At 36.7% G+C, this 24454-nt stretch overlaps 1 protein-coding gene across 3 annotated transcripts in view; it reads right to left on the bottom strand.

Annotated features, from left to right (window-relative positions):
• The window catches only part of Map3k20 (mitogen-activated protein kinase kinase kinase 20), a 172132-nt gene that overhangs the window by 63089 nt on the left and 84589 nt on the right, over positions 1-24454 (bottom strand). For all 3 annotated transcript variants that reach the window (XM_008855275.2, XM_008855276.3, XM_017794913.2), the window contains exons 4-8: positions 18740-18841; positions 14858-14923; positions 10942-10970; positions 10687-10824; positions 4872-4958 (exon numbers count right to left, since the gene is read on the bottom strand). In XM_008855275.2, the coding sequence (XP_008853497.1) occupies positions 4872-4958; positions 10687-10824; positions 10942-10970; positions 14858-14923; positions 18740-18841 (422 nt within the window). The remainder of the gene's footprint in view (positions 1-4871; positions 4959-10686; positions 10825-10941; positions 10971-14857; positions 14924-18739; positions 18842-24454) is intronic.

The following is a 24454-nucleotide window of genomic DNA, read 5'->3' as shown; positions in this document are numbered from 1 at the left end:
TTTATATTACAATGTTACATTGGCTTGAAATATGATGTGTGTGGGTAAGTCGAATTTCTCTGACTTTTTTCAGCAGAGTATAGGCTGTTAATATAGTTGTTATAAAGAGAGCTCTGGGGTTGGAGATGCATCAGTGGTAGAACAACTCATAAAGCCCTGTAACCCAGTGCAGAAGGTGGTGGAGGCCAGTGGGTGGAGAGCTACTGGGCTGTAAAGCACTAAGGTTTATTCCCTAGAAATGCCTGCCAAAGACATTTTACAACTAGAAAACTTTAAATTGAATTTGATTGGATTTTGATGAGGCTATGTATAAAACTAGGAAAGTAGGTGTCCTGGTAAGAAAACTGACAGTCTTACATTCAGGGTTACAGATAATCTTCAAATTGAGACAAAATTAAAAAGAAAACAATTCTCTCTAAATAAAGGCTAAGCACTTTTAAACTTCTAGTCTTTTGACTTCACTGAACAAGACGTATTTAATTATTATTTTACTAAAATATGAACTTCAAATCTTTTGATGAGGGTCAAAAGGAAAATCAATTGTTTAATTAGAAACATAAGATAGTTGGGAGGTGGGAACAAATAACCACAGACTTCAATTGCATTCTTGCAACTGTATGTACTCTGTGTGCAAATAAACATGAGTTCTAGAAAGCGGACACCAGTACAGTAAGTGCAACTTTCTTTCTTTCTTTCTTTCTTTCTTTCTTTCTTTCTTTCTTTCTTTCTTTCTTTCTTTCTTTCTTTCTTTCCTTTTTTTTTTGGTCTAGCTGAGCTGGCCTAGAACTCACAGAGATCCGCCTGCCTCTGCCTCCCAAGTGCTGGGACTAAAGGCGTGGGCCGCCATGCTCAGCTCAGTAAGTTAACTTTGTTGCAGCATTTACCCATGAACTGAAATGTGAACAGGCTGAATATAGAGAGTATTTCTGTCATTTTTTCTTTCTGAAAACGTTTTTAGACACAATATTTCAAACATTACACAAAGAAACAATCATTTAAAATAATCTGATATAGTCAAATATCAGTTAAATATAGACTTGGACACTTATGTAAAAAGGATTATTTTGGTGCATTAAAAAGTACTTTAAAATGAGGCAGGCAGATCTCTGTGAGTTTGAGGCCAGCCTGGTCTACATAGTGAGTTCCAGGACAGCTGGGGCTACAGAGAGACCCTGTCTCAAAAAGACGGAAAAAAAAAAAGTACTTTAAAATAGAATCCTAAGTATTTAAGTCCTGATTACATAATTTCAATGCATTCCTAATGCATTAAAACATCCTGAAATAACCAGATCTTTCAACTAAGTTGTAGCACCACTCACAATTTAAATATTTTAGAATTAAAGTTTCATTTCACAATCAGTAAATTAGCCAGGACATTTAAAAAATATTATTTTTGCACCATTTTCTACATAGGATGCAAATTAATTGTTAAGTTTTCATCTTTCTAAAAGCATAGTCAAGAGTAGATTAAATTTTGAGTTAAAATTTTTAAATTACATTTATTATTTATTTGTGTGTGTGTGTGTGTGTGTGTGTGTGTGTGTGTGTGTGTGTGTGTACACTGCGGATATCAGAGAACAACTTGAGGGAATTGCTTCTCTCCTTCCACCATGTGGTCTTGGGAGATCACATCCAGGTCATCAGGCTTGGTGGCAAGTGTTTTTTACCTGCTCAACCATCTTGCCAGCCCCAATTAAATTTTAACATTTATTAACATTTCTACATTAAGTCATTTGCTACTTAGAGCATAACACATTTTACATATGAATATAAGTGTTTAGAAAGGTAGAAATTATTCTCTAGAACATTCTGAATCCCCACTGATCAAGTTTCATGGAAATGACAAAAGTAACACTTATCTCTTATATTAAGAAAATTCTTAGCAGTGCTCTCTTAATTTCAAGCCTTCTGTAATGGTTCATGGTTTTCTTGGTAAAGTTTAGCAAGGCTTTATGAATCTACTTTTAATAAAAGTTAATATCAGAAAAAATGTTTGGTTAAAGGCCTTAGTCCACTGACTTTAGAAACAAAGATCTTCAGATACACCTTTCAGAAAGTATTATTTTTCCTCCAGATTCAGAAAGCAATGCTTTCCAGTGAAACTGGAGATTACAGAAAGGCTACCACTTAGTTGAGAGGGTTATCCTAATCCCAACACCTGGCTGCATACGACTGCAGCAGCTACAGAAGGTACCTCCAGTGGGGAAGCTAGGCACATAGGGTTCTCTGTGCTATTTTTACAGATGCCCATGAATCCGTAATTACTTCAAAATAAAAAGTTAAAAATAAAAGGAAACTCTACTAATTGAATATAGATGTTACAGGATGACTGGATCACACTAAAAACAAACAAAACAAAACAAAACCTCTCCCTGACAATTTAAGCATATCATTCTTTATTAAGGAAGACTGTTAAAAATATGGAAACCTTTCTTCAACCCAATAACCAAAGGTATTCAACAGTAAAGATAAAAATAAAGCAATTATAAGTTGAAGAGGTTTGGGGGCTGGAGAGATGGCTCAGCAGTTAAGAGCACTGACTGCTCTTGCAGAGGACCTGGGTTCGATTCCCAGTACCCACATGGCAGCTATGAACCGAACTTAACTCCAGTTCCAGGGGATCTGAAGCCCTCTTCTGATCTCCGTGGCATTGTATGACTCGGGTGCACTCACATACATGCAGGCAATACACTCATAAAATAAAAATAATAAAATATAAAAAAATTTTTTTAAGAAGTTGAAGAGGTTTTTTGCGTTATGTTTCTTGAAGCCTCAGCTTTTTTATTAGATGAAATCAATCTTTGGGAATTACCTTAACAGAATTTGTTCTAGAAACCAGGGCCTCTCTTTCTGTGGTAAAATGAAGAAACTTTCTTGAATGATAACACATAAAATTACATTTAAACTTAATTTTCATGTTTTTGACAAAAAGTACTGTGCAGAATGAGAATAGCAGATAATTATACTGAATTAACCAATTTACTTCAGGTCACTGGAAAGCTGAGAGGACTCATGTTTCCACGTGGGATTCCTTACTTCCTACTCTGCTTAATAAACAGTGTGGTAGTCTTTAATCTTCATCAGCTTGAGCCAATCTTCACAACATACCATAGTACATCCCACGGGATCTGTGGGGACCAGGCATGTAATGCTAAACAGGTTTTGAGGGGTGCTGGTAGGTGCTTCTTTGATGCTCAGGCAGCATCAAAGTTCATTACTCTCCTCAGCTTTGAATAGCCAATGTCTTTAAAATGCTTTGCATTGTATCTATTCTACCTTTAGATGAAAGATTATTTTAAAATTCTAATTATTCTGACTCATAAAAATTTGAGGGATCTGGGTAGCTTTAAAAACCCCATCTCCTGATTTCTCCTGGTATAGTGTAGAGGTAGCACAGGGTGTTCTGCTCTAGGGTCAACTGAAGGTCAATGTTTCTCTTCACTTGGATTCAAAAACCCTGAACTAAACACCTAACCATCTCACTGCCAAAAGACACAAAAAAGATACTAGTGGGTCCTTATATCCTAAAAAGACCAGTTATCATGTGTATGAAGTCTTACTGAACAGTGCATGGGGAATGACTATCATCTAATTAAAACCTAACAGGTCCTGTGAAACAATGAATGAGGCAGGGTCTTGCATGGAAGTCCATTTTGTTCCCTAAATTCTCAGTTCTCTCCCATCAAGTTCAGCCATCATCAACGTTCCATCCATTCCCAATAAATCAAGAAGACAAATTAGTCAGGTAGCTCTGGATTAATGCAACCTGAGAGACAGAAACTTGGTTTCTCCTGGTCAACAGCAGCTTTAACCTAGCTTATTTTGCATTCACATAGGGAGTAGATAAATTTAATTCTGTTAAAGCATTAAAGGGGGAATATCTTTATATATTTGCCTTTTGGAAATTATTTTACTTTAGGGTTACACTTTTACCCTTTGCGAATGATACGGAAATGAAGTTTTATGAAATACATTGTTTTGCCTTGCAAACACAATTGCACACTTCCATTAGGTGATCTAAGTTCTCCTAACACCTTGATGTTGGATGCTTCTTCCTTATGCTGAGAATTTCCATAGCTGTGCGTTTCAGTCACAATTTTAAACCTTTCAAAATGTAGTTGCTCTCTTTGATATGAATGTGCCATGTTCTCTGATGTAGGCTCATAGGTCCAACTAACTGAAAGCCTCAATTTGTGGGAAGAAGAAAAGCGAGGCTGGGGACACAGCACAAACGGTGTTTACGCCACTGAAGTTCTTTTGAAATGGAAAGGCTCTGCATGAAGAAGCGAACAGTTCTGCCACTGCCTCGCCAATTCCAGTGAGGAGCTCATCTTCAATGTAGTGTTCAACCTAGGTGGCAAAACTGTAATTTTTCCCTTTTTTGAAACTATTTTTTCTTCTTTTATTTTTGAAATTCTCATCTAAGCGACAGTTTCTTGTACTATAGTGACTCCTGCTGGGAGAGGTAAGTTGAAGTAGCTGAAGGTCTCTTACAGATATATCAACTCCCGGCCAGTAAAAAAGATGTCCTAAACGCAGGAGATGGAGTTAAACTGTTCCCCTACCTTGGACGCAATGGCTTCTTTCATCACTAAGAACAAACCCCTAGGTTTTACAATTGAGACTGAGAAACTAGTACAGTACTTGTACAATTTTTGATCTACAGCATCACGACGTGAGGCTGCAACAATTAGATGTAAAGGGTCCATTCATGAGGAATAACATCACTTTGACCCTTTGTGTTAGCTCCTACTGCTAATCTTTCCATAAGCGTGAACTTACTTTCAATTTGAAGAAGATGAAAAAGTCTTTTGCAAAACCCCAATACTGTTTTCTGATCTATGTACCTGAATGGAGAAACGTAGTCTTACCTCGTTTTTTTCCACTACAAGCCAAGCTACTTGTAATCCTTCCAAACCTTTAAAGGGGACCTCCCTTGTTAGCATCTCCCAGAGAACCTGCAACAAAAAGAAAATGGAATTTTTATTCTGATACCTTATATTTCAGAGATAGTACTAAAAATTTATCTAACATTTAATTGTATCCAATTACCAGACATAACCAATCATTTGTAGAAACTTAGACAAAATGTATATATTCATGCACAGGACTTCTACCAGATATCATATACTTTTATGTTATTTTTTATATAAAGAAAAAAACTTGGTTTAGAAGTTAGAATGTTAGTTAAAATTTTATACCAGTGATTTAACTTGATCTTATGACTCATTAGGATTTTCACATGTTCTCATAAATTAGATTTTGTATTTTGTTACTTAAAAGTCTTTCTACCTTCAATCTCTGTTACATGTTTAATAAAACAGATAATAACTGGAAATTCAACACTATTTTTAAAGGTTCAATAACAGTCACATTAAAAATAATGAGCATCCAATTCAAATCACTAGCAAACTCCTCTGCCTGACAATGGTAGATAGTTGAAAATTATAACATTTAGATTTTGTGGTTTGAACACTCCTTCAGAATGAATCAGTCTAAGGGATCCACTCTCATATATGCATATGTGTGTGTGTATGTGTGTATGTGTGTGTGTGTACATACATATAGGATACCATATTCTAAAGTGTAGTACACATTCAATATTCATACACTGTGACTGTGTGTATGTGAGTTAATGTGTATATGCAATCTCTGCATAATACTAGAGATCAGGATAGCAATGAACCTGAGCTGGAATGCACAGGAAAGCAAACAAGTGCTAGGAATGGCTCTTCTTTAAATATCGAGTAAAGGGAATTTGGACATTCAGTTATTTTATCTATTTATACAAACAGGCATTCAAAAAGAAAAAAAAATTGAGATAATCTCACTATGTAGCCCAGACTGGTCTTGAATTTATGATCTTCCTTTCTCAGCCTTCCAAGTGCTAGGATTAGAGGCATGTGTCACCATGCTAGCCTAACATCACAGATTTCAGTCTACTGCAAAGTATAAAAATAGCAATAATTTTATTAATAACTCTAATGTAACTACTATACTGAGTGCTTATTATGTTTCAGATCTCCATTACATACGTCACCTTGATCAATATTAAGCTTTCTGATGTGATCCTCAGTTTACAGGTGAGAAACTGGTGCTTAGAAATGTTAAATGAACTTGCTTAAAGACACTCAGCTACTAAGTGGGAGAGCTGGATACCCACTTGCTCTCTCACTTGAAGGCCATGCTCTGATTTAATCCCATGGAATTCTAGAAAAGGGGATACAGTGCGAGAGAGAACACAGTGGACTGGACTGTAGGTGTGTAGCCAAGGCAGACATAGAAGAAAGAACTTACCAGTGTAGGTGTCCCTCTCCCTCATTTGAAACTCAAAAGCCTATTTCTAAATGAGACTACAGATAGAAGGTACGGACTCTATTGAGCAAGTCCTATAAACATTTAACTGTCTAGCCATTGTTTCCCCAGGCAGCCTGCAGTCTTGTTCGAGCCATAACATGTTAAAGGAATGCTGGCTAATACGAAGATAATTAGCAGGAAAATTAGGGAAATTGGCAGATGCTGCTCAAACAGGAGAGAAAAAAAGATCACTGAAGTCTTTTTGGGCTTTTAATCAAGTGTATAAGGTACTTTTCAGAAGAGCTGCTGAATAATTCTATTTGAGTCACACAAGTGATTAGGGAAAGGTAAGGGGCATCCCAGAAGGGGACAATTCTAGTGCTGGTCCTAAGCAAGGGAGGGTGAAGCCAGTACAGGTATGCAAGCACTCTGACACACTGCCTGTGCAGAGGAGGGTGGGCAGCATGAGGCTGACCAGGACATGAAGCCCCTCAGTCACCACAGTGCTGGTGCTGGGGGCGGGATGGGAAGGAGATAAAGAGAAACCAAATTGATAGATTTGGTATTCCTAAGGAGAATGGGAATAAGGAGTCAACCTCAAAGAAATCAAATGCTCCCCAGTGTTCAGGTGAGCAGCTCATGCCTCCCCCTTTCTTAGTTTGGTAGTAAACATACCACCCACACAACACATGTACACATATACAGACTGCATGCATTCTGCACAGTAAAAATGTAACACTGAAGAAACAACAGCAGGATTTTGGTTCTTCATGTTTTATTCCAAAATGTTTCACTGAAAAGTGTTAAAAATCTAATAAAGAAATTCAGAGTTGTAACCTTGAAAACAATTGGACAGTTGGCACTACCTCTGCATCTCTAAAGGGTTACTGATAGCCCAGGGAGGCACCCATGGGATTGGAAACCGCAGAGACAGCAGCAGTAAGCACCAGCAGCTCCATGTTTTGAAACCCAAACAAGGCCTTCCATGTGGTTCAGTATTAGCACATCCCATGACTTCCTTTATTAATTTTCCAGATCTGGGAGTATACCAAAAGTAAGTAGAATGAGATGGGATGGCTTTTTTCTACATTCAGTAAAATGACATTTGGCACAAAATTTAAGTTTGTTGAGGAAGTCACTCAGAGGTCTAAAAATACATTAATCGATACCTTAAAATAACAGCTATGAGGACACAGGCCAAACATGATCGTGATCTTTCACCTTAAAAATATTTTCCAACTCACTGTATACTGAGATGTCCTCCCGGTTAAACTGTGCTAACAAGGAAAATTTCTATTTTCAGTTTACAGAACAGAAACTTGGATGAGGCTGTGTATTCCTCCTGCCTTTTCTCTCATAAACAATAGGAAGCTGTTACCTGAGCCTGGCTGGTTCTGGAACAGGGCTCACAGACAAGCCACAGTAGCTGCCTCTTAAGCTACTGCAAGTCAAAGCTGGCTTTGGCTAAGAAGCTCCTAGGAAGGTAATCCTTTCTGCATTGTCATTAGGATAGCTTTGTTTTCAGAGAGTAGCAGGCCTTGCGTTCTCAAAAGGCTATTCTTTCAATGATTTTTGCTCTTTTCTCTTCTTCCAGATTACATACTAAATATACTTTCAGTTTCAATCTTTTAAGAGAAGTTATCCCAGGAGTGTACAAAAGTCTCTTTCTTGTAAAATGGAGAGAAGACAATCGTCTGTCTGCTCTGTTAACTTCTTAAAAACAAGGATCACGAGTCCATTTCTAGCCTTGAACAAAATTTTATTGTTAGGCAGTGCAAGGCTAGTCAGTCTTGCCATGTGTTATTAAGACGCAACACAAGTGTCTCACGCTGAAAAGAGCTAAAGGCAAAGATATAGGACAGTTTTTGGATGATGTGCTGGATAGTTTTTGTCAACTTGACACAAACTAGAGAAAGCTGGAAAGACCAAACCTCACCTGAAGAATTCCGTTACTCAGACTGGCCTCTGAGCATTTTCTTCATTGCTAATTGACGTATGGGGGCTTAGCCCACCATGGGTGGTACCATCCCTAGGCGGGTGACCCTGGACTGTAGAAGAAAGGAAGCTAAGCAAGCCAGGTGAAGCAAGGCAGTAAGCAGCACTCTTCTGTGGTTTCTGCTTCAGTTTCTGCCTTAGCCTCCCTGGATGGCAGATTATACTGTGTAGGATGAAATAAACCCTTTCTTCCTCAAGTTGCCTTTGGTCATGGTGTTTATCACAGTAGCAGAAAGGCTAACTAGGATGAGTTTCAAAAACTAACTGTGATGGCCCTGTTCACTCAACCTTAATGAACTATGAGGTATTTTATGTAAGAATGATGCTCCTCCTTTCGAAGGAAAACAGAAATTCTAACTACATTGTTTTTCTAGGTTGGCGCCATTTTCCAAAGTTTGAGGATACAAAACTTCTAATCCTAACTCGGCCTCAACTGGAACAACTATTCGCTCCCTCTCCGTGATATCCTATCTGCTGAGAACACACAATATCCTCTTTGTTTTTTAAAAAAAGTGTTTAAACCAAAAGGTTCTGGAGACCAGCCTTTCCCTTTCCCTTTCACTAATGTTTATTTAGAATGAACATATCATGGGGCAGCATTAAATGCAATCCTGAATTCTTGTTTATAATTATATTAGCATGCATAAACTCCTCTGGAGTTGCTGCTGATACAGCTCTCTGTGTGTGGCAATCCTGCATTCTCAGCAAAACTTTTACTTTAAGACAGATAAATAACCAAAGATGTTTTTACTTCTATTTAGTGTGTGTGTGTGTGTGTGTGTGTGTGTGCGCACAAGTGTGCCATGGTGTGCCTGTGGAGGTCAGAGAACAGCACATGGGGATCTCAGGGACTGAACTCAGGTCCTCAAGGCTTGGTAGCAAATGCCTTTCCTGCTGAGTCATCTCACAGGCCCAGAAGCTGGTTTTGTTATCATTTTTTTAAGATTTATTTTTATTCAAGTGAATGTGTGTATGTGTCTGTATGAATGCCCTCTATGTATGGGTGCCCCAGGAGGCAGAAGAGGGCATCAGATTCCCTGGAGCAGGAGTTACAGGCAGTTGTAAGCTTTTTTTTAACTAGTTACGGGAAGTATTTCTGTTTCAACCAATCATGGGAGAAAAGGCTAACATTCAGGTGGAATTGAGATGAATAGTGGACGCTGGGCAGTCAGGTTCTGCAGAGCAACACCTGGTGTGCAGCATGGAGCAGCCCTGGCTATGTGCAGGCCCTGGATGCGGGGGAGGGGCAGCTTTGCTTCAGGAAGGTGAGTTGCTTGAGGGAATGGTTTGTTAAGCATCTGTTAAATTTCTCTCCCAGCTGACTGTGGTGGCACATGCCTTTGATCCCAGCACTTTCTAGACCAACCTGGTCTATACTGTGAGTCTTAAGCTGGCCAGGGCTACAAAGGTAAGGTCTGTAAACATGTAGACTGAAGTCCTCATCTGTACACCTTCAGGTCCTTCTGAAAAGTCTCTTGAGTGAAAGGTTTTTAACAAACAAATGAAAAACTTGTAGCTCCAGAAAGATAGATTCAGATCATGTTTAAAGAAGTGGTCAATGAGGACTGTGCCAGAGGGATTTTAAAGACACAGGAAAGATCCTTAGCTTGGCATCAGAAGTCATCACTCAACGTCGATGATTTCTGTGGGAAAAGGCATTAATTCTTGGTTACAGATAACCAAGGTGGCACTTTCTCAAGGAAAAGCAGATGGGTGCATGTCAAAAGTCAGCTCAAACTTCTGAAAAAAAGTGATAGTTTATTTTCATAAATGAAATAATATTGAAACCAAAAGTTCATTCTATGTATAACTCACAGATGTGACTTTAGGTCAAAAATTTCTAACAGGGAAATTCCAAGACCTAGGGAGAATTTTCTCAAAGTAAGCACACTATAGGGCCTGATGGAGTATGAAAATAAACCACAGAAGTCATCTGATTAACTGTGCAAACTAATTTAAAACCAAGGCCATCTAAATATATTTATATATTTTTATACATGCCAGGCACCATGGCGTGTGCCTTTAGTCCTAGCCCTCGGAAGGCAGAGGCAGGCTGATCTCTGAAATTGAGGCCAACCTAATCCACATGGTGACTTCCAGGTGGGCTGGGACTAGGGAGACCCCATCATAAACAAAAAATTAAAAAAACAAAAAAAGTATGTTTATATATTTTTATGCAGAAGAGGAGGAGGGAGACAGGAGGAGGAGGGGAAGAAGAGGAGGAGGGGAAGAAGAGGACCATTAGAAAGTGCTCTCCCTATGTCTCCTTGTAGGTACTCCTCCAGGAATAGAGGTCTGGTTTCAGACAGAACCAGTTAAACTGTGGCTACATTCTTGTCTGGGCTGTTTGTGCTCTGTATTTCTTTTGGTAAACAATAAACGAGAAACACTCACCACACCATAGGAATATGTGTCACAGGTTTCAGACACAGGAAGACTCTGGATAACTTCTGGAGCCATCCATGGGAAAGTTCCAACCAAGGACATGTGTGTTGTATGGTTATGGAACCGAGAGGCACCAAAATCACAGATCTGAGGACACAGGAACCAATATCAACTTTGTACTTACTGTTAACAGGAAACTATCAGTTACAAGATCTTACATGAGAAGTTAACAAGTTTCTTAAAATTAAGAGGAAATAGTCCTACCTTCAAAACTCCATCGGCAGCAATAACAACTAAACAAAGAGAGAGAAATTATAAATAACCATTTTGTTTGAATTGTCCTATAGTGAAAAAAATGCACAATTTTACATTTCCAGCTTTGATATGGCTAAATTTCTAATTTCATGATATAAGCTGCCATGCTGGTGGGTGCCTGTAATCCCAGTACTTTGGAGACGGAGGCAAGAAGACTGCCATGAGTTTGAGGCCAGCCTGGGCTACACAGTGAGTACCAAACCAGCCAGTGCTGCACAGCTAGACCTTGTCTCAAAAATAAAAATAAATTATAATTTTGCATTGTAAAAAGTAAAATCCAAGTATTTACTGATCTGGATAGTTTGTAAAAGGAAGCTAATATTAAAACTAAAGCTTAATTCCATCAAGTGCTGATTTAAATAGCTTTTCAGATATTTGTATTATACAAATGCAGTGAGGAGAAGAAAAAAAGACAGGGAAGCACATCTTTACCTGGACTCGCCAGGCTGAATGCCGATGTGATGCTGGACAGTCACCAGCATTTTTCTTTATAGTCTACATCAGTTTTCTTTCCAATTGAAGAATAATGTTCTTAAAGGCAGAGACAATATTCACTCATTCACTTACATATCTATTAACAACCATTTGCTGAGCACCAACTATGGGCAAGGCCATGTATGTGCTCTGAACAGAAAGGTGAGCAAGGCTGCCACTGTCTCTCCTGTCATGGAATTTCCAGTTATCAGAGAGACCATTAAATAGCTATAATAAAGTGGGATAAAATTCCATGATGAAATAAAGAGATTGTATTAAAGAACTAATTAATAGGAACATCAAAGTCTAGGGAGGTTGGATGAGGTTTCTGGGAAGAAAGGATATATACTTGAAGGCACAGGAGCTAACCAGAAAGCAGAGAGCTTGGAAAGGCAAGTCTTTGCAGAGGAGAAAAGTGCAGGTTCAGAGGTAAAGACACAGCAGTTTTGGAAGGCAGGAGCCAATTCAAGAAGAGCTCTTGTGAGAAATGCAAGGCCACAAGCAATGTTTTATGGAGGAAAGAAAGGAGCCAACATGCAGGGGTACCCTGCATCAGAAACTAGAACAAGAAGCAAAGAGGGGTTGTGCATAAAAGCGGTTGTGGTCTGAGAGAAAATGAGGATGGTAGCACTCAGCCAGGAGAAAGGAGGGGAGATTAGAGGGCTGAGCTGAGCAATATTTAGGATACAGATCAGCTGGGCTTGATGAATAGCTGCATGTGGTGGGGAGGGGGCTCAAAGATGAAATTAAGTGAACAGGCAAAATAGTATAATGGTTAGAATAGGAGCTCTGGATTCAAACTGTCAATTCTTTTTTATTTAATCTCTGGCTTAGACAACTGGTATTAAGCTCCCTGAGAAAGGGAATATAGGGATGACTTTTTAAGGAAGGAGGGAGAAGCTGAAAAGATCAGTTAGGACATAATACATTTTTAGTTCATGTGAAATATTTATGTCTAATAAATAGTTTTGATGTTGAGATCTGTTTGGCAATGGATCTACTTTGATATGAAAGTAGGGCTTTTATGGGAGTAGGAAGACAAGAAGAGAGGAGGCCAAGACAGAAGCCCAAATAAGCGTCTCTAGGATTTGTTTTCTAAGTCACCCAGAACCTTCAGTACAGTGGATGATCAATACAGCTTCTGTCGATAATGCTTTCAATAAGTAAAGAAAATATTCTGCATAATCTAATATATAAAAATATCCTCAAAGCAAACATCGTATTAGGAATAATGAGGTACAAGTTTTTGCAAGTATAAATGTAAATAAATATTGCTATGATATTAAAATTGCTTTAAAATATATCTTTATTCTTTTTTCCTCTTTCTTTCTGGCTCCTTTTTCTTAATATAAAATTATCAAGTGCTCATTTAAAAATAAAATTATAAAAATATTTAATATAGGAACTGATGAGATGGCTCAGTGGGTAAAAGGACTTGCCATGAAAGCCCGATGACCTGAGTTCAATCCCAAGGACCCATGTCAAGGGAGAAGGAGAGAACCACTGACTCCACAAATTTGTCTTCTCACCTCCACAAGTGTGCTGTGGTGCATGCACACACACGCAGACACACACATACATACATACACACACACACAGATAGATAAATAAATGTAATAAAAATGAGTAAAATTTTATTTGTTATTTGTGTGCTATGGTGTGTGTATAGGTGGGTGTGTGGACATGTGTGTGCACACGCACATGCGTGCACCACTCATACATGTGGTGGTGAGAGGATTAAAAAAATTAATATAGAAAATAGTCTCATTCTTTCTCTCAGTAAAAACAAATTGCAAATAGTTAATCTGATATTCTTTTGATGTTAGTGTATATGTTTTCCTATTAAGTAATTACAAAAATTGTAACTTGTAAAATATGGAGAATTCTCCATTATATAGTCTTTATGCTAACTAAAAGGATAAAAAAAATCAAAGCACTTGTTTAGATTGAAATTCATAGAATGAACTGAAAATTTAGTCATAAAACTGTTATTTCCTCTTAGATGATAGATTATTTGCTAGTGACTTTCTATTAGCCAATTATATGTCACTATATGTGTGTAGTTCCAGAAGTATCTACAAAGATCCAAAAGATAAGCCAAGACCCAGAAGAACACAGAACAATCAGCTGAGTCAACCAGCAAGGTTAAGGTAGGGTCAGCCTGGATTCCTGCTGAGTGGCAGTTGCCTACAGCTTCCAGCCCCACCTGCCCCATCACCTGTCAGACACAGACTCGGGGTCCCAAGTGTGAGCAGGGTACATGGCCCTGTCCTTTTCCCCTAATTGCCATCACTACCTATCTAAGGATCACAGTAGTAGAAATTACTTTTAGCTGTAGTTCTGTAACAATTTCTAAAAATAAATGGTTCTCCTCCTTACTGAGAGCTATTTCAAAAGTATGGAAATAATTGATAGCATGGCTCTCTCTCCTTTTTTTTTTTTTAAATTAAGTAGCGAACTCTGTTTACTTAGCTAAAGCTAAATAATCCTACTGCCCTTCCCTGATAACTTAGAGGTGACATAATGGAAGAAAGTAATGTCTAATCCTGCATGCTATTTTAAAATTCTCACTCTCCAAATGATAAATATAGGATTATAAATAAACTATAGAAAGTATGGAAGAAGAGAAAGAAGAAATGGAGATCCTTTACTTTCTAAACTCTCAGGCACGCTGGCCATCTCTAGGCACTACTCCAGGTAGTACAGGCAAGAGTGACACAAAAAATTTACACTATATAATTCAGAAGTGAAACTCAAAATTGCTGGTAAAGGGAAACATCTAAAAATAGAAGACTTAAATACATGACAACACACTTTGTCCTCGTGATATTCCTTAGAAAATTATCCTAAGGAAATAATTAGAGATGTGTTAAAAAATTTGGCTAAAAGGTATTAAGCTACACATTTCTTATTTTAGAAAAAAATGTATGAGCTGGAGAGGTGGCTCACTGACTGCTCTTGCAGAGTACCCAGGTAAAATTCCCAGCACCCACATGGAGACTAACAACCATCCATAATTCCAGTTCCAGGAGATCTGATGCCTTCTTCTGACCTCTGAGGGCACTGCATGATACAGGTGCACTTACACACACGCAGGCAATACACTCATAACATAAAATGAAAATAATATTTTTAAAAACCAAAAAACAACAAAAAAAGAAAAAATGTAAACAATCCAAATGTCTACATTCTGTGTTATAATTCATATGGAAGAACAGTATGCACCTTCTTCAGATACTATAATGAATTTTGATATTTACTGACAGTGGAAGTATTGTCATGGTATAAGTGGAGGATTGAACAACAAGTTATAAATGACATGTGGAACCTGATACTTATTTTTATAAACAGGTGTGTATAATATATAGATAAACAGGTATGATCACATTACCGTTTCTTGACTTGAGATCTCTGTGAATGACCTTGACGGGAGCCTCCATGTGTAAATAGTGCATCCCTTTTCATACAAGAAGGAAAAAGATCTATTAATGTCTTTCAATATTGCATCAGTATTACCATTTACAATTTGCAAAGAAATCAGCAGCAGAAAATAAATCCACATGTTCCACTCTTCCATGCTCAATAAAAGAAAGATAGCATATATCTGCATTAGCAGCATTCTTTTAAGTAAAACAGAAATGGAATTTGGCTGTGGAATTAAGTTTCTTAGGATACCTAATAAAGACACCTTAATTTTCTGGAGTCTTCATGAAAATAGCACAGTAACCCCTGGAAGAAATGCTCTGTGACCAAGGTACTCCACAACCAAGATGGCCTACATCTGCCAAAGTTCTGACCAGGCTCCTGGGTTCTAATCTGGATGTCTGCAGTCACTCCACTGTAGCTCTATTCCTCAATAAGCCCTGGGAATGAAGACAGGGCAGGGGTAGGGAGCTGATCCACTGATTAGTGACGGCAGTAGAGACTTAGTGATCTCCCGATTGATATACAGTTGCTACAAACTATTTTCTTCTCTTCACAAAAATAAATCTTTAAGATAATCTATATTTAAGTATATGCCAAAATTCCTTCTAATATATTTATAATATAAATTAAGATACTCTATAAACTGGGTATATAAAATACAAATGGTTTTATTATTCTGAATCAGAAATTACATTTTAATACATAGTTCATGGCTACCTCCTTGAAAGTGTTCTGTTCCTTCTGTATTCATGAATATAAACAGAATATAGAGAGAAGCTCTTTTTCTACTGAATATTTCCTCTCCCTTCATTTTCAAGTTCTCTTTTCCAAATGGTGGAAGAAATAGTCCTTCCTCACACCACATGAAACAGGAGTCACCCATTGAAAATAATTTAATAAGTAGGTTTGGCTTTTAAAGTACACAGAATATTACAATTTAATAAAGGTTAATTTATTAATGATATATTATTATTCTACTATTCTGATTATTATATATTGAGGAATTACGAAAGAACAAAGAAAATAAGATTTTAACTCTGGCTATATAATGCTGTCACTGAAATGAGTCAAATTAACAAAAGTGTTAGTAATTTAAATGATCTTAAGCAAGACGTAACTGGGATAAAGAGAATTGCATTTAATAGCAAGTTCCACATATTCAAACTGTAAAAGTTCAATAGCTACTACTTGTATGACATTTAATAGTCTGTATGACTGAATTTCATAGTTATTTCTTCCTTGCTTTAAAATCAAATTTCTGAATAATTTTTCAGGTATAATCCATTTTGCTACAATTAGAAGCAAGAATAGTTTTTACACTTGCGGACAAGTAAGGATTTCAAAAGGGAAGACTCAAGTATAAAAGCTTAAAACATTGCCACTTTTCTTCCCCATTGCATACTATGAAAAGAAAGAGTGCCATAAAGTATTTGCATACAATGCACAGCATAAAATTAAAAGGTGTTTAGTGTATATTTTAATACATAAAAATTCTATTTAATTTTTTATAGAGTCTTATTTTTATTGTAGATCATTAAAAAGTTTGAAAAGTACTTTCATATGGTTTAACCATTCAGGGTTTCTTAAGATCTGACCAGTACCATTGTGAAGATTTGGGGGGAGCTTTGGATTGAGGCTGGATTCAAGCTGGTCTGCTCTAATTGTTCCTTGTAGTCGATCTCAAATGTCTTGCTGGTCCATTCCCAGTCCTCTTCCCAATCAGAAGAAAAAGAATCTTTGCAGCTTTGAGGATGTACTCTCAAGAGCAATGCTATTGGGCAATGCCTATTTCCAAATGCATGAGTCAACTCTTAGAATGAATTATTCATTCTTTGATTTTTCAACATACTATTGCTTCAGTAGCTTCAATCACAGTCAAACTGAAAGGTACACAGGCTGAATTTGAAACAGAACCCACAAGAGTCAATCTTTCCTACTGAATCTCTAAATTTTACCCTAAGTTGTACTGGAGAAGGTTGAAGTCAATCTTAAAGCACTGATTTCTTTTTTCTTTTATAGGACATCTTAAAGGGTTTTTACATGTAACACACTACTAATGTTTCTAAATAAACAGGCCTAGTTTCAGCTGAGGCCAAACACATGAGCATTTTTCTTTCAGATTAATTCACCCACTGGGCAAGAGGGATCTTATTACCAAGCAGATGGGACTCTGTTCTTTCTTTCCTTATCTTGCACCTCTGGTTCTAGTATGCTAGTTAATTCTGCTCCTTCTCTTCCTTGCTCTTCTAAAGCAGAGTACCAGCCCTCTTGAAACACTTGAGAGAATGGCAGTGCTATTCTGGAGTCAAGAGATTTCGCCTTCAGATAGGATAGTGTGGCAGAGGGTAGTGCGGGTGCAGCAGCAAGGAACTGGAAATGAGAGAGAACACAACTGGAAGCCAAGTAATGGAAGTAGCTTGATTTGTTTGCTACCTATCCATCCTAAGTGCCATTAAATAATAATGTGAATGTAACTGACTGAGCACCCAAAACATAAATGTCAGTAACGTAAAAGTGTCCTTAGGATCGTGTGTTTACATTTACTAAAGGAATTTCCACAATGCTGCTGACAACTCCCAGTAACAGCATGTCACCTTGCTTACACACAGGTGGTTCTTGTGTATGGCAGACATGCAAAGAAGAGACTATGATATTACATGAAAATATTTTCAAGAACATGAAGTCTTCACACTAATTTGAGATGTCTGATACATGAATACATAAGTAAGTTCATTAACACAGTCAAAGATTTAAGAATTCCATCTAAAACACAGAGCTATTATTCTGATAGGTAATGAAGTGTTAACGTCTAGCATAAAACTTAAGTTTTTTTCTTAACTTTCCCTATTTGAAGAATTTAGAAAGTGTTCATAAACCTTAAAACAGCCAAGATTAATTCCCAAAAGGGCAGGCTATTACTTAGAAGTCATTATGTATTTTGGCCTTTGTCATAACAGCAAAATATAAGTTACTCCCCTTACGGAGTAAATCTTTAAGATACCTTACTGGGTGCTAAGTAGCATTATATGTTTGCTTTGTAAAGAGATGCTTGTAGAGAAGAGAGTAAGATGCAAAGGAGCTAATTACCCAGGTAGAGTGCAGACCACTTGCTACCTAGAGGACTCTGGAATACAAATGTGATGATCAGCATTCATTACTGAGATCAAGTTGTTTTCAACACAACCCTGACAGTATGAATAAAGCTAAAACTGCTCAGGTAAGAAGTGTAAAAAAAGATAAAAATTAATAGAATTTGAATTGCTTTAGAAAGCAATAATCTATGCAGTAATTGCTGGGGGCAAAGAAACAGGTACCTGGTTGGGACTTTGTATATTAAGAACAATTCATTTCCAAGAGTGATGCCCAAGCTTGCATTACATATAAAATAAAATCTGGGTTACTTTTACACACCAGGACAAATAAACTTTTCTGTCAAGTGCTTAATATTTTCAGCACATTATCATGTATGAAACAGGAATAGGACTAATCCTACAATAAATCACATTTTTAGAGATTTTCAAAAACAACAGAACTATAATTTTTTTTAGTTGTAAAAAGTAAGCTTGTTAAATTACAGTGTCACAAAACATAGCAAAACTATCTGCCCTGTAGTTTACTGGCTTTATAGAACTTAATTTTATAGAAAGAACTGAAGAAGACAGAAAACAGGCAGAAGGAATTCAGTAGTAGAAAGCAATGACCTAAGACATTATCTGTACAGTAAGTTGAAACTTTTTATTAGATTTGATCTGAAAAAAGTATCTAAAGATATAGAATAAACAACTTTCTGATATAATATCCCAGGTCAGAGTGGGAAAATACTGCCCCAATTGTTTAGCAGTACTACCTTTAGCGACATCGGTGGCCCAGGTCATGATATGATCCATATCCATCTCTTCACTTCTGTTACTGTTAATGTAATCATACAGGGATCCCAGGGAAGCGTATTCTATTTTGAAAGGAATGATAAGCATACGATTTAAACATGTTGTGTTTCAGAAACAAGACTTTATATTTTCATTGAGAAAACATAATTAAAAAGCTTAACAAAAGATACAAAAACATATAAAATTACTCCACGTTGTTTCTAAAAGTTAATATCAACCTGAGGGGGAAAAATCTTTTAAAGACAAGACTGCAAAACAAAATGAGCAGTAACTTTGGTGGGGAAATAAATCACTTAGCTAGAAGTGAGAAAGTGAGATGCCAGAAAGACGTGTTTGAAACAAAGGCCTGCATGCAAATAGGTATTTCTTTCAAAGCTGTTACTCTTGTGAGATTGGTAATATTAAACACACAAATCACAATATATGCGACAATATTAAAAGATTAATCCTTGTTAAGTCAGAATTTAGAAGAACTTTCAAATTTTAAGCACAAATAAAGGTCAAGTGGGAAAATTCCTTTAAATATGGCTTTGTCAAAGTATAAGTTACATATCACAAAATTTTCTAGCTAAAGAGCATAACCCGATGACTTTTAGTTTACAGAGGTGTAACTGAAGACTACAATGTAGACTTAGAACCTTCCAGACAGTTCCCTTGCAGCACTTTACAGCAGGTCTATTCTCACCCCAGCCTTGTGATCTGCTCTGTCTCTACAAATCTGCCTTTCCTGGAAACTGCAGATGGATGGAATCACACCAACTGTGGTCTTTGAGTCTGACTTCATTCTCTTAGCATAGTGTCTTCAAGGGTCATTCACATGGTGGCACACAGCAATCCTCATTCTTTTTATTAATACATTCTATTCTCACACGAACAGACACAGGACATAAGAGAGATCCTAATACTAGTCTTTTTCTAAATAGTTACCAAATTAAACTGACTCCTAATGACTTGTTATACCCATTTATTAACATATCTCTCTACTCTCACCAGAGAAGTTTCCTTATGCAACAGATGGTGATTAACACAGAAACCCACAACTGGTCAATTCCAGAGAACAAGAGGCCACAGAGTGCTTATTCCTAAATAGGACATCTATATCAAACTTCTGCTTCGAAAGGCTCAGGGATTAGTGTGGAAAGGGGGACAGAAAGATAAGAGCCAGAGGCAGTGAATGATGACAAGGAAACAGTTTTCCAGACAGCTGGTCAAGTTATTCAGATGAACTCACTGCAATAGTGATAGCATGTACAAGTTCCATGCAAGCTCAAACCAGAGAAAATCCCAGCATAGAAATAGAGAAATGGGTAAGAAACCCCAAGTCAACCTAAGGAAATTTTGGCAACTGATGGAACGGGGAGAAGCCTTCTCTTTCAAAGATGGAACTGTTGGTAGATTAACCAGGTTCCAATGGATAGACCCCCACTGAAGGACATCTGGGGACAGAAACTAGACTCTACAGGCCTTATTTTATATATATTAGAGTACATTAAATTGGGCAGGGGGAAATAAGAGGAGGTACAGATAAGGGAAAAATATTACCAAATTATATTGTATGAAAATTATAAAAATTCAATTTAAAATAATTATCTAGTAAGAAAAAGACCCAAAAATCTAACAGATGGAGAGGATAATCAAGGGTAGAAATGAAAATTCACTATAAAGAATAAAATGAAGTTGGTTCTTTGAGATTAACAAAATTCACAAACCTTTAGCCCAATTAAAGAAAAATAGAGAAGATCCAATTTAATAAAATTAGAAGCGAAAGTGGTGACATCACAGAAGGGGAAATTCAAAGAATCAGAAGTCGTATTTTCAAAATTTATATTCCAATAAACTGGAAAATTTAAGACATGGATGGAGTTTTAGACATACAAGACTTACCAAATTTATTTGTTTTTAAAAATATTTTATTTATTTATTTATTTTATGTGTACGAGTGTATTGCCTGCATGTATGTGAGTGCACCCGTGTTGTGCAATGCCACAGAGGTCAGAAGAGGGCTTTGGATTCCCCTGGAACTGGAGTCAAGGATGGTTCGTAGCCGCCATATGGGTGCTGGGAATCGAACCTAGGTCCTCTGCAAGAGCAATCAGTGCTCTTAACCACTAAACCATCTCTCCAGTCCCAAGACTTACCAAATTTAAACCAAGATGAAGTAAATTTTTAAATAGACTAATAACAACAAATGAGATAGAAGCAGGAATTAAAAATCTCCCAACTGGGGCTGAGTGATTAAGAGCACTGGCTGCTCTTACAGAGGACCTGGGTTTGGTTCCCAAAACCCACATGGCAACTAACAACCACCTGAAACTACAGTTCCAGGGGATCTGAAATCCTCTTCTGACCTCAGTGGGCACTGTATGCACTTGGTACACTTACACACATGCAGGCAAAACAATCATATACATAAAATTGAAAAAAAAAAATCTCCCAACTAACATAAGCCCAGGGTCAGATAGATTCTGTGCAGAATTCTACCAGAATTTCTAAGACTAATTAACACCAATACTCTTTGATTAAAAAAGGAAGAAACATTTACAAAGTCCCTTTGTGTAGACAGTATTACCCTGACCTGATAAGCAAACCAGATAAAGATCCAACAAAAAAGGAGAATCACAGGCCTATCTCCCTGGTAAACAAATATGTAAAAATTTCCAATAAAATAAGTGTAAACTAAATTCAAGAACACATTAAAAAGATCAGCCACCACTATCAGGTCAGCTACATCCCAGACATACAGGGGTAATATAACATACATAAACCAAAAAAACATAAACCACCATATAAATACACTCAAGGACCTCATTAGATCTCAAAGATTTCATTAGATACAGAAAACTGTTTTATCAAAATCCAGTATCTTCCTGATCAAAGCATTGGAGAATCTAGTGATACAGTGGATATATCTCAACATAATAAAGACAATTTACAACAAGCCCACAGCAAACTGTGCTAAATGGAGAAAAACTCAAATCATTTTGATGACAATTAGAAGTAAGATAAAGATATCCACTCTTGCCTTTCTTGTTCAATGTGGTGCTTGACATCTTGGCTAGAGCAGTAAGACAAGTGAAGAAAATAAGATACAAAGATGACAGTAAGGTCAAAATATCCATATTTGCAGATGATATGATTCTATACATAAAAGACCCAAAAGACTCCAGCAGAAAACTCCTAGATCTGATGAACACATTAAGCAAGGCATCAGGATACAAAATTAATACACAAATAATCAGTAGGCTTTCTATATACTAATGGCAAACATACTGAGAAAGAAATCAGACAAATAATCCCATTCCTAATAGCCTCAAAAAGATCTTGGAATAAATCTAAACAAGGAAGTAAAAAACAAAAACAATGAAACTGTTTTCCAGCGGTCTGTATCATTTTATATTTTCATTAGCAGCGAAAGAGTGTTTTAGTTTTTCTTCACATCTTTGTCAATATTTGGTATTGTCCATCTTTTTGTTTTGTTTTGCTTTGTTTTTCTGTTTTGTTTTGAGACAGGGTCTCCCTGTAGCCCCAGCTAGTCTGGAATTTACTATGTAGAACAGGCTGGCCTCAGTCTCACAAAGATCGGCTTGCCTCTGCCTTCTGAGTGCTGGAATTAAAGGCAAGAATCACCATGCCCAGCCTCTGTCTTTTGATTACTATTGTTCGAGTGTGTATAAATTCTAATGGGATCTCTTTAGTACTTATAATTTTTTTTTCTAGAAACTGATGAGGTTGAACACCTTTTCCTATTAGCCCTTTCTAAACACTCTTTGTTTGATTTCTGGCAGTGCTGCAGACTAAACTGGGGCCTTGCACATGCTAGACAAGTGCTCTACCATAGAGCTCCATACCCAGCCCCTTTATATTCTTAAGCAGAATGTCTATTCAGTTGTGGCTTTTATTTGCCTACTTGAAATGGGTTTTTTACTAAATTCTAAGAGTTTGTTATTCTAAAATGCAAGTCTTTTATCAGATAGATGATCTGCAGATCTTTTCTCTCAATCTGCATTCGCCTTCTTAGTCTCTTAGCATTTTTTTCCAGAGAGCAGAAATTCTTAGTTTTCATTAACTCTAATTTACTGATTTTTTTATAGCCTTGAACTTTTGGTGTCATATCAAAAATTCCATCTAATCCAAAGACATGAAGATTTTCTCCTATTCTTCCAAATCTGTATAGGTTTAGTGGTTTATTTCGATTTATAATAAATTTTGGAGTTCATTTTTGAGTCTGTTTGTTTTGTTCTGCACATAGATTTCTAATAGTCTTAACATAATTTGTTGAAAAGACTGTTCTTTACCTAGTGAATGGTTTGGGTACTTTTTTGAAAGCCAATTTGTGTACAATGTAAGGGGTTTTCCCTGATGCCCCTGAGAGAATAAAAACACAAGTGACAGTTGGAAGCAAAGATCTGCTAATCACATATCTGATAAAGGACTTGTATCTAGACTCTTTTGTTCTACTGATCTATGTGCCTTTAGATATCACGCCAATACCACACTATACCGATTACTATAGATTTATAATATTTTTTAACAAAATGATCTAAGTCCTCAAGCTCAGTTCTTTTCTGTCTTGACTATTTCTACTTTTTTTTTCCATGTAAAATATAAGATTAGCTCGTCAATTCCTTTAAAAAAATCTGCTGAGATTTAGATAGGAAGTGTGTTGAATCTAAAGATCACTTTTGGGAGAATTACCATCTTAGAAGAGAATCTACCAAGCTATTGATGCGTGATGCTTATTTATTCAGATCTAGTTTCTCTCAGTGAATTCTTTTCATTGTATAAATTATATACTTATTATATTTATACTCAACTATTTTATTCTTTTGAGGCTATTGTGAATGGAATTGTTCCTTAGTTTTATGTTTTTAGGTTGCTCATTTCCAGTATATACAAAAATAGTTAATTTTTGTATATTGGTTTGGATCCTTGTAACTTTTAAAAACATGTTCATTATTCTTAGCAATGTTTCTTGGTGTGTATGGATCTTGGAACTTTCTACATAGATGATATCATAAAGACAGTTTTACTTCTTTCTTTCTAATTTGATGCTTTTAATATCTCTTTCTTGCCTGACTACATGGGCTAGAACCTTCAGTACAATGTTAAATACATGTGGTGAGAATAGAGTTTCCTCATCTTGTTCTCATACTTGGGGAAGCACAAAGCTTTTCAATCATAAAATATGATATTAGCTGTGGATTTTCATAGATCCTATTTATGATGTTGAAAAAAATTGCTTTTACTCCTAGTCTGATGAGATGTCTCATTATCAATGGATGTTGCCTAGAATGTCTGAGGCCCTAGGTTGAATCACCAGTACCAGAAAAGAAACCAAACAATCAAGTGTTTTTTATGTATCTTGAAATGTTCTTATTATGTTTTTGCCTTTTACTATTATATGACCTCAGATGTTAAACCAACCTTGCAATTCTGGGAAATATTCCACTGGTCATTGAGTATAATCTTTTTTAAAATGTGTGGCTAGATTCTTCATGCTGATATGACTGTGGAGTTTTGTACCTGTATTCATGAGGGAAACTGATCCGCAGTTTTCTTACATCTTTGTGTGGCTTTGGTGTAGGATAATATTGATCTTATAGAATACTGACCTCTGTCTTCAGAAAGATTATGGGAAGGAAGGACAGGTATTATTTCTTCTATAAACATCACTG

Source organism: Nannospalax galili, unplaced genomic scaffold (genome assembly GCF_000622305.1).
Source record: "Nannospalax galili isolate Female #2095 unplaced genomic scaffold, S.galili_v1.0 scaffold346, whole genome shotgun sequence".
NCBI lineage: Eukaryota > Metazoa > Chordata > Mammalia > Rodentia > Spalacidae > Nannospalax > Nannospalax galili.
The sequence above is the reverse complement of the archived record's forward strand: the minus strand, read 5'-3'. Positions and strand labels throughout refer to the sequence as shown.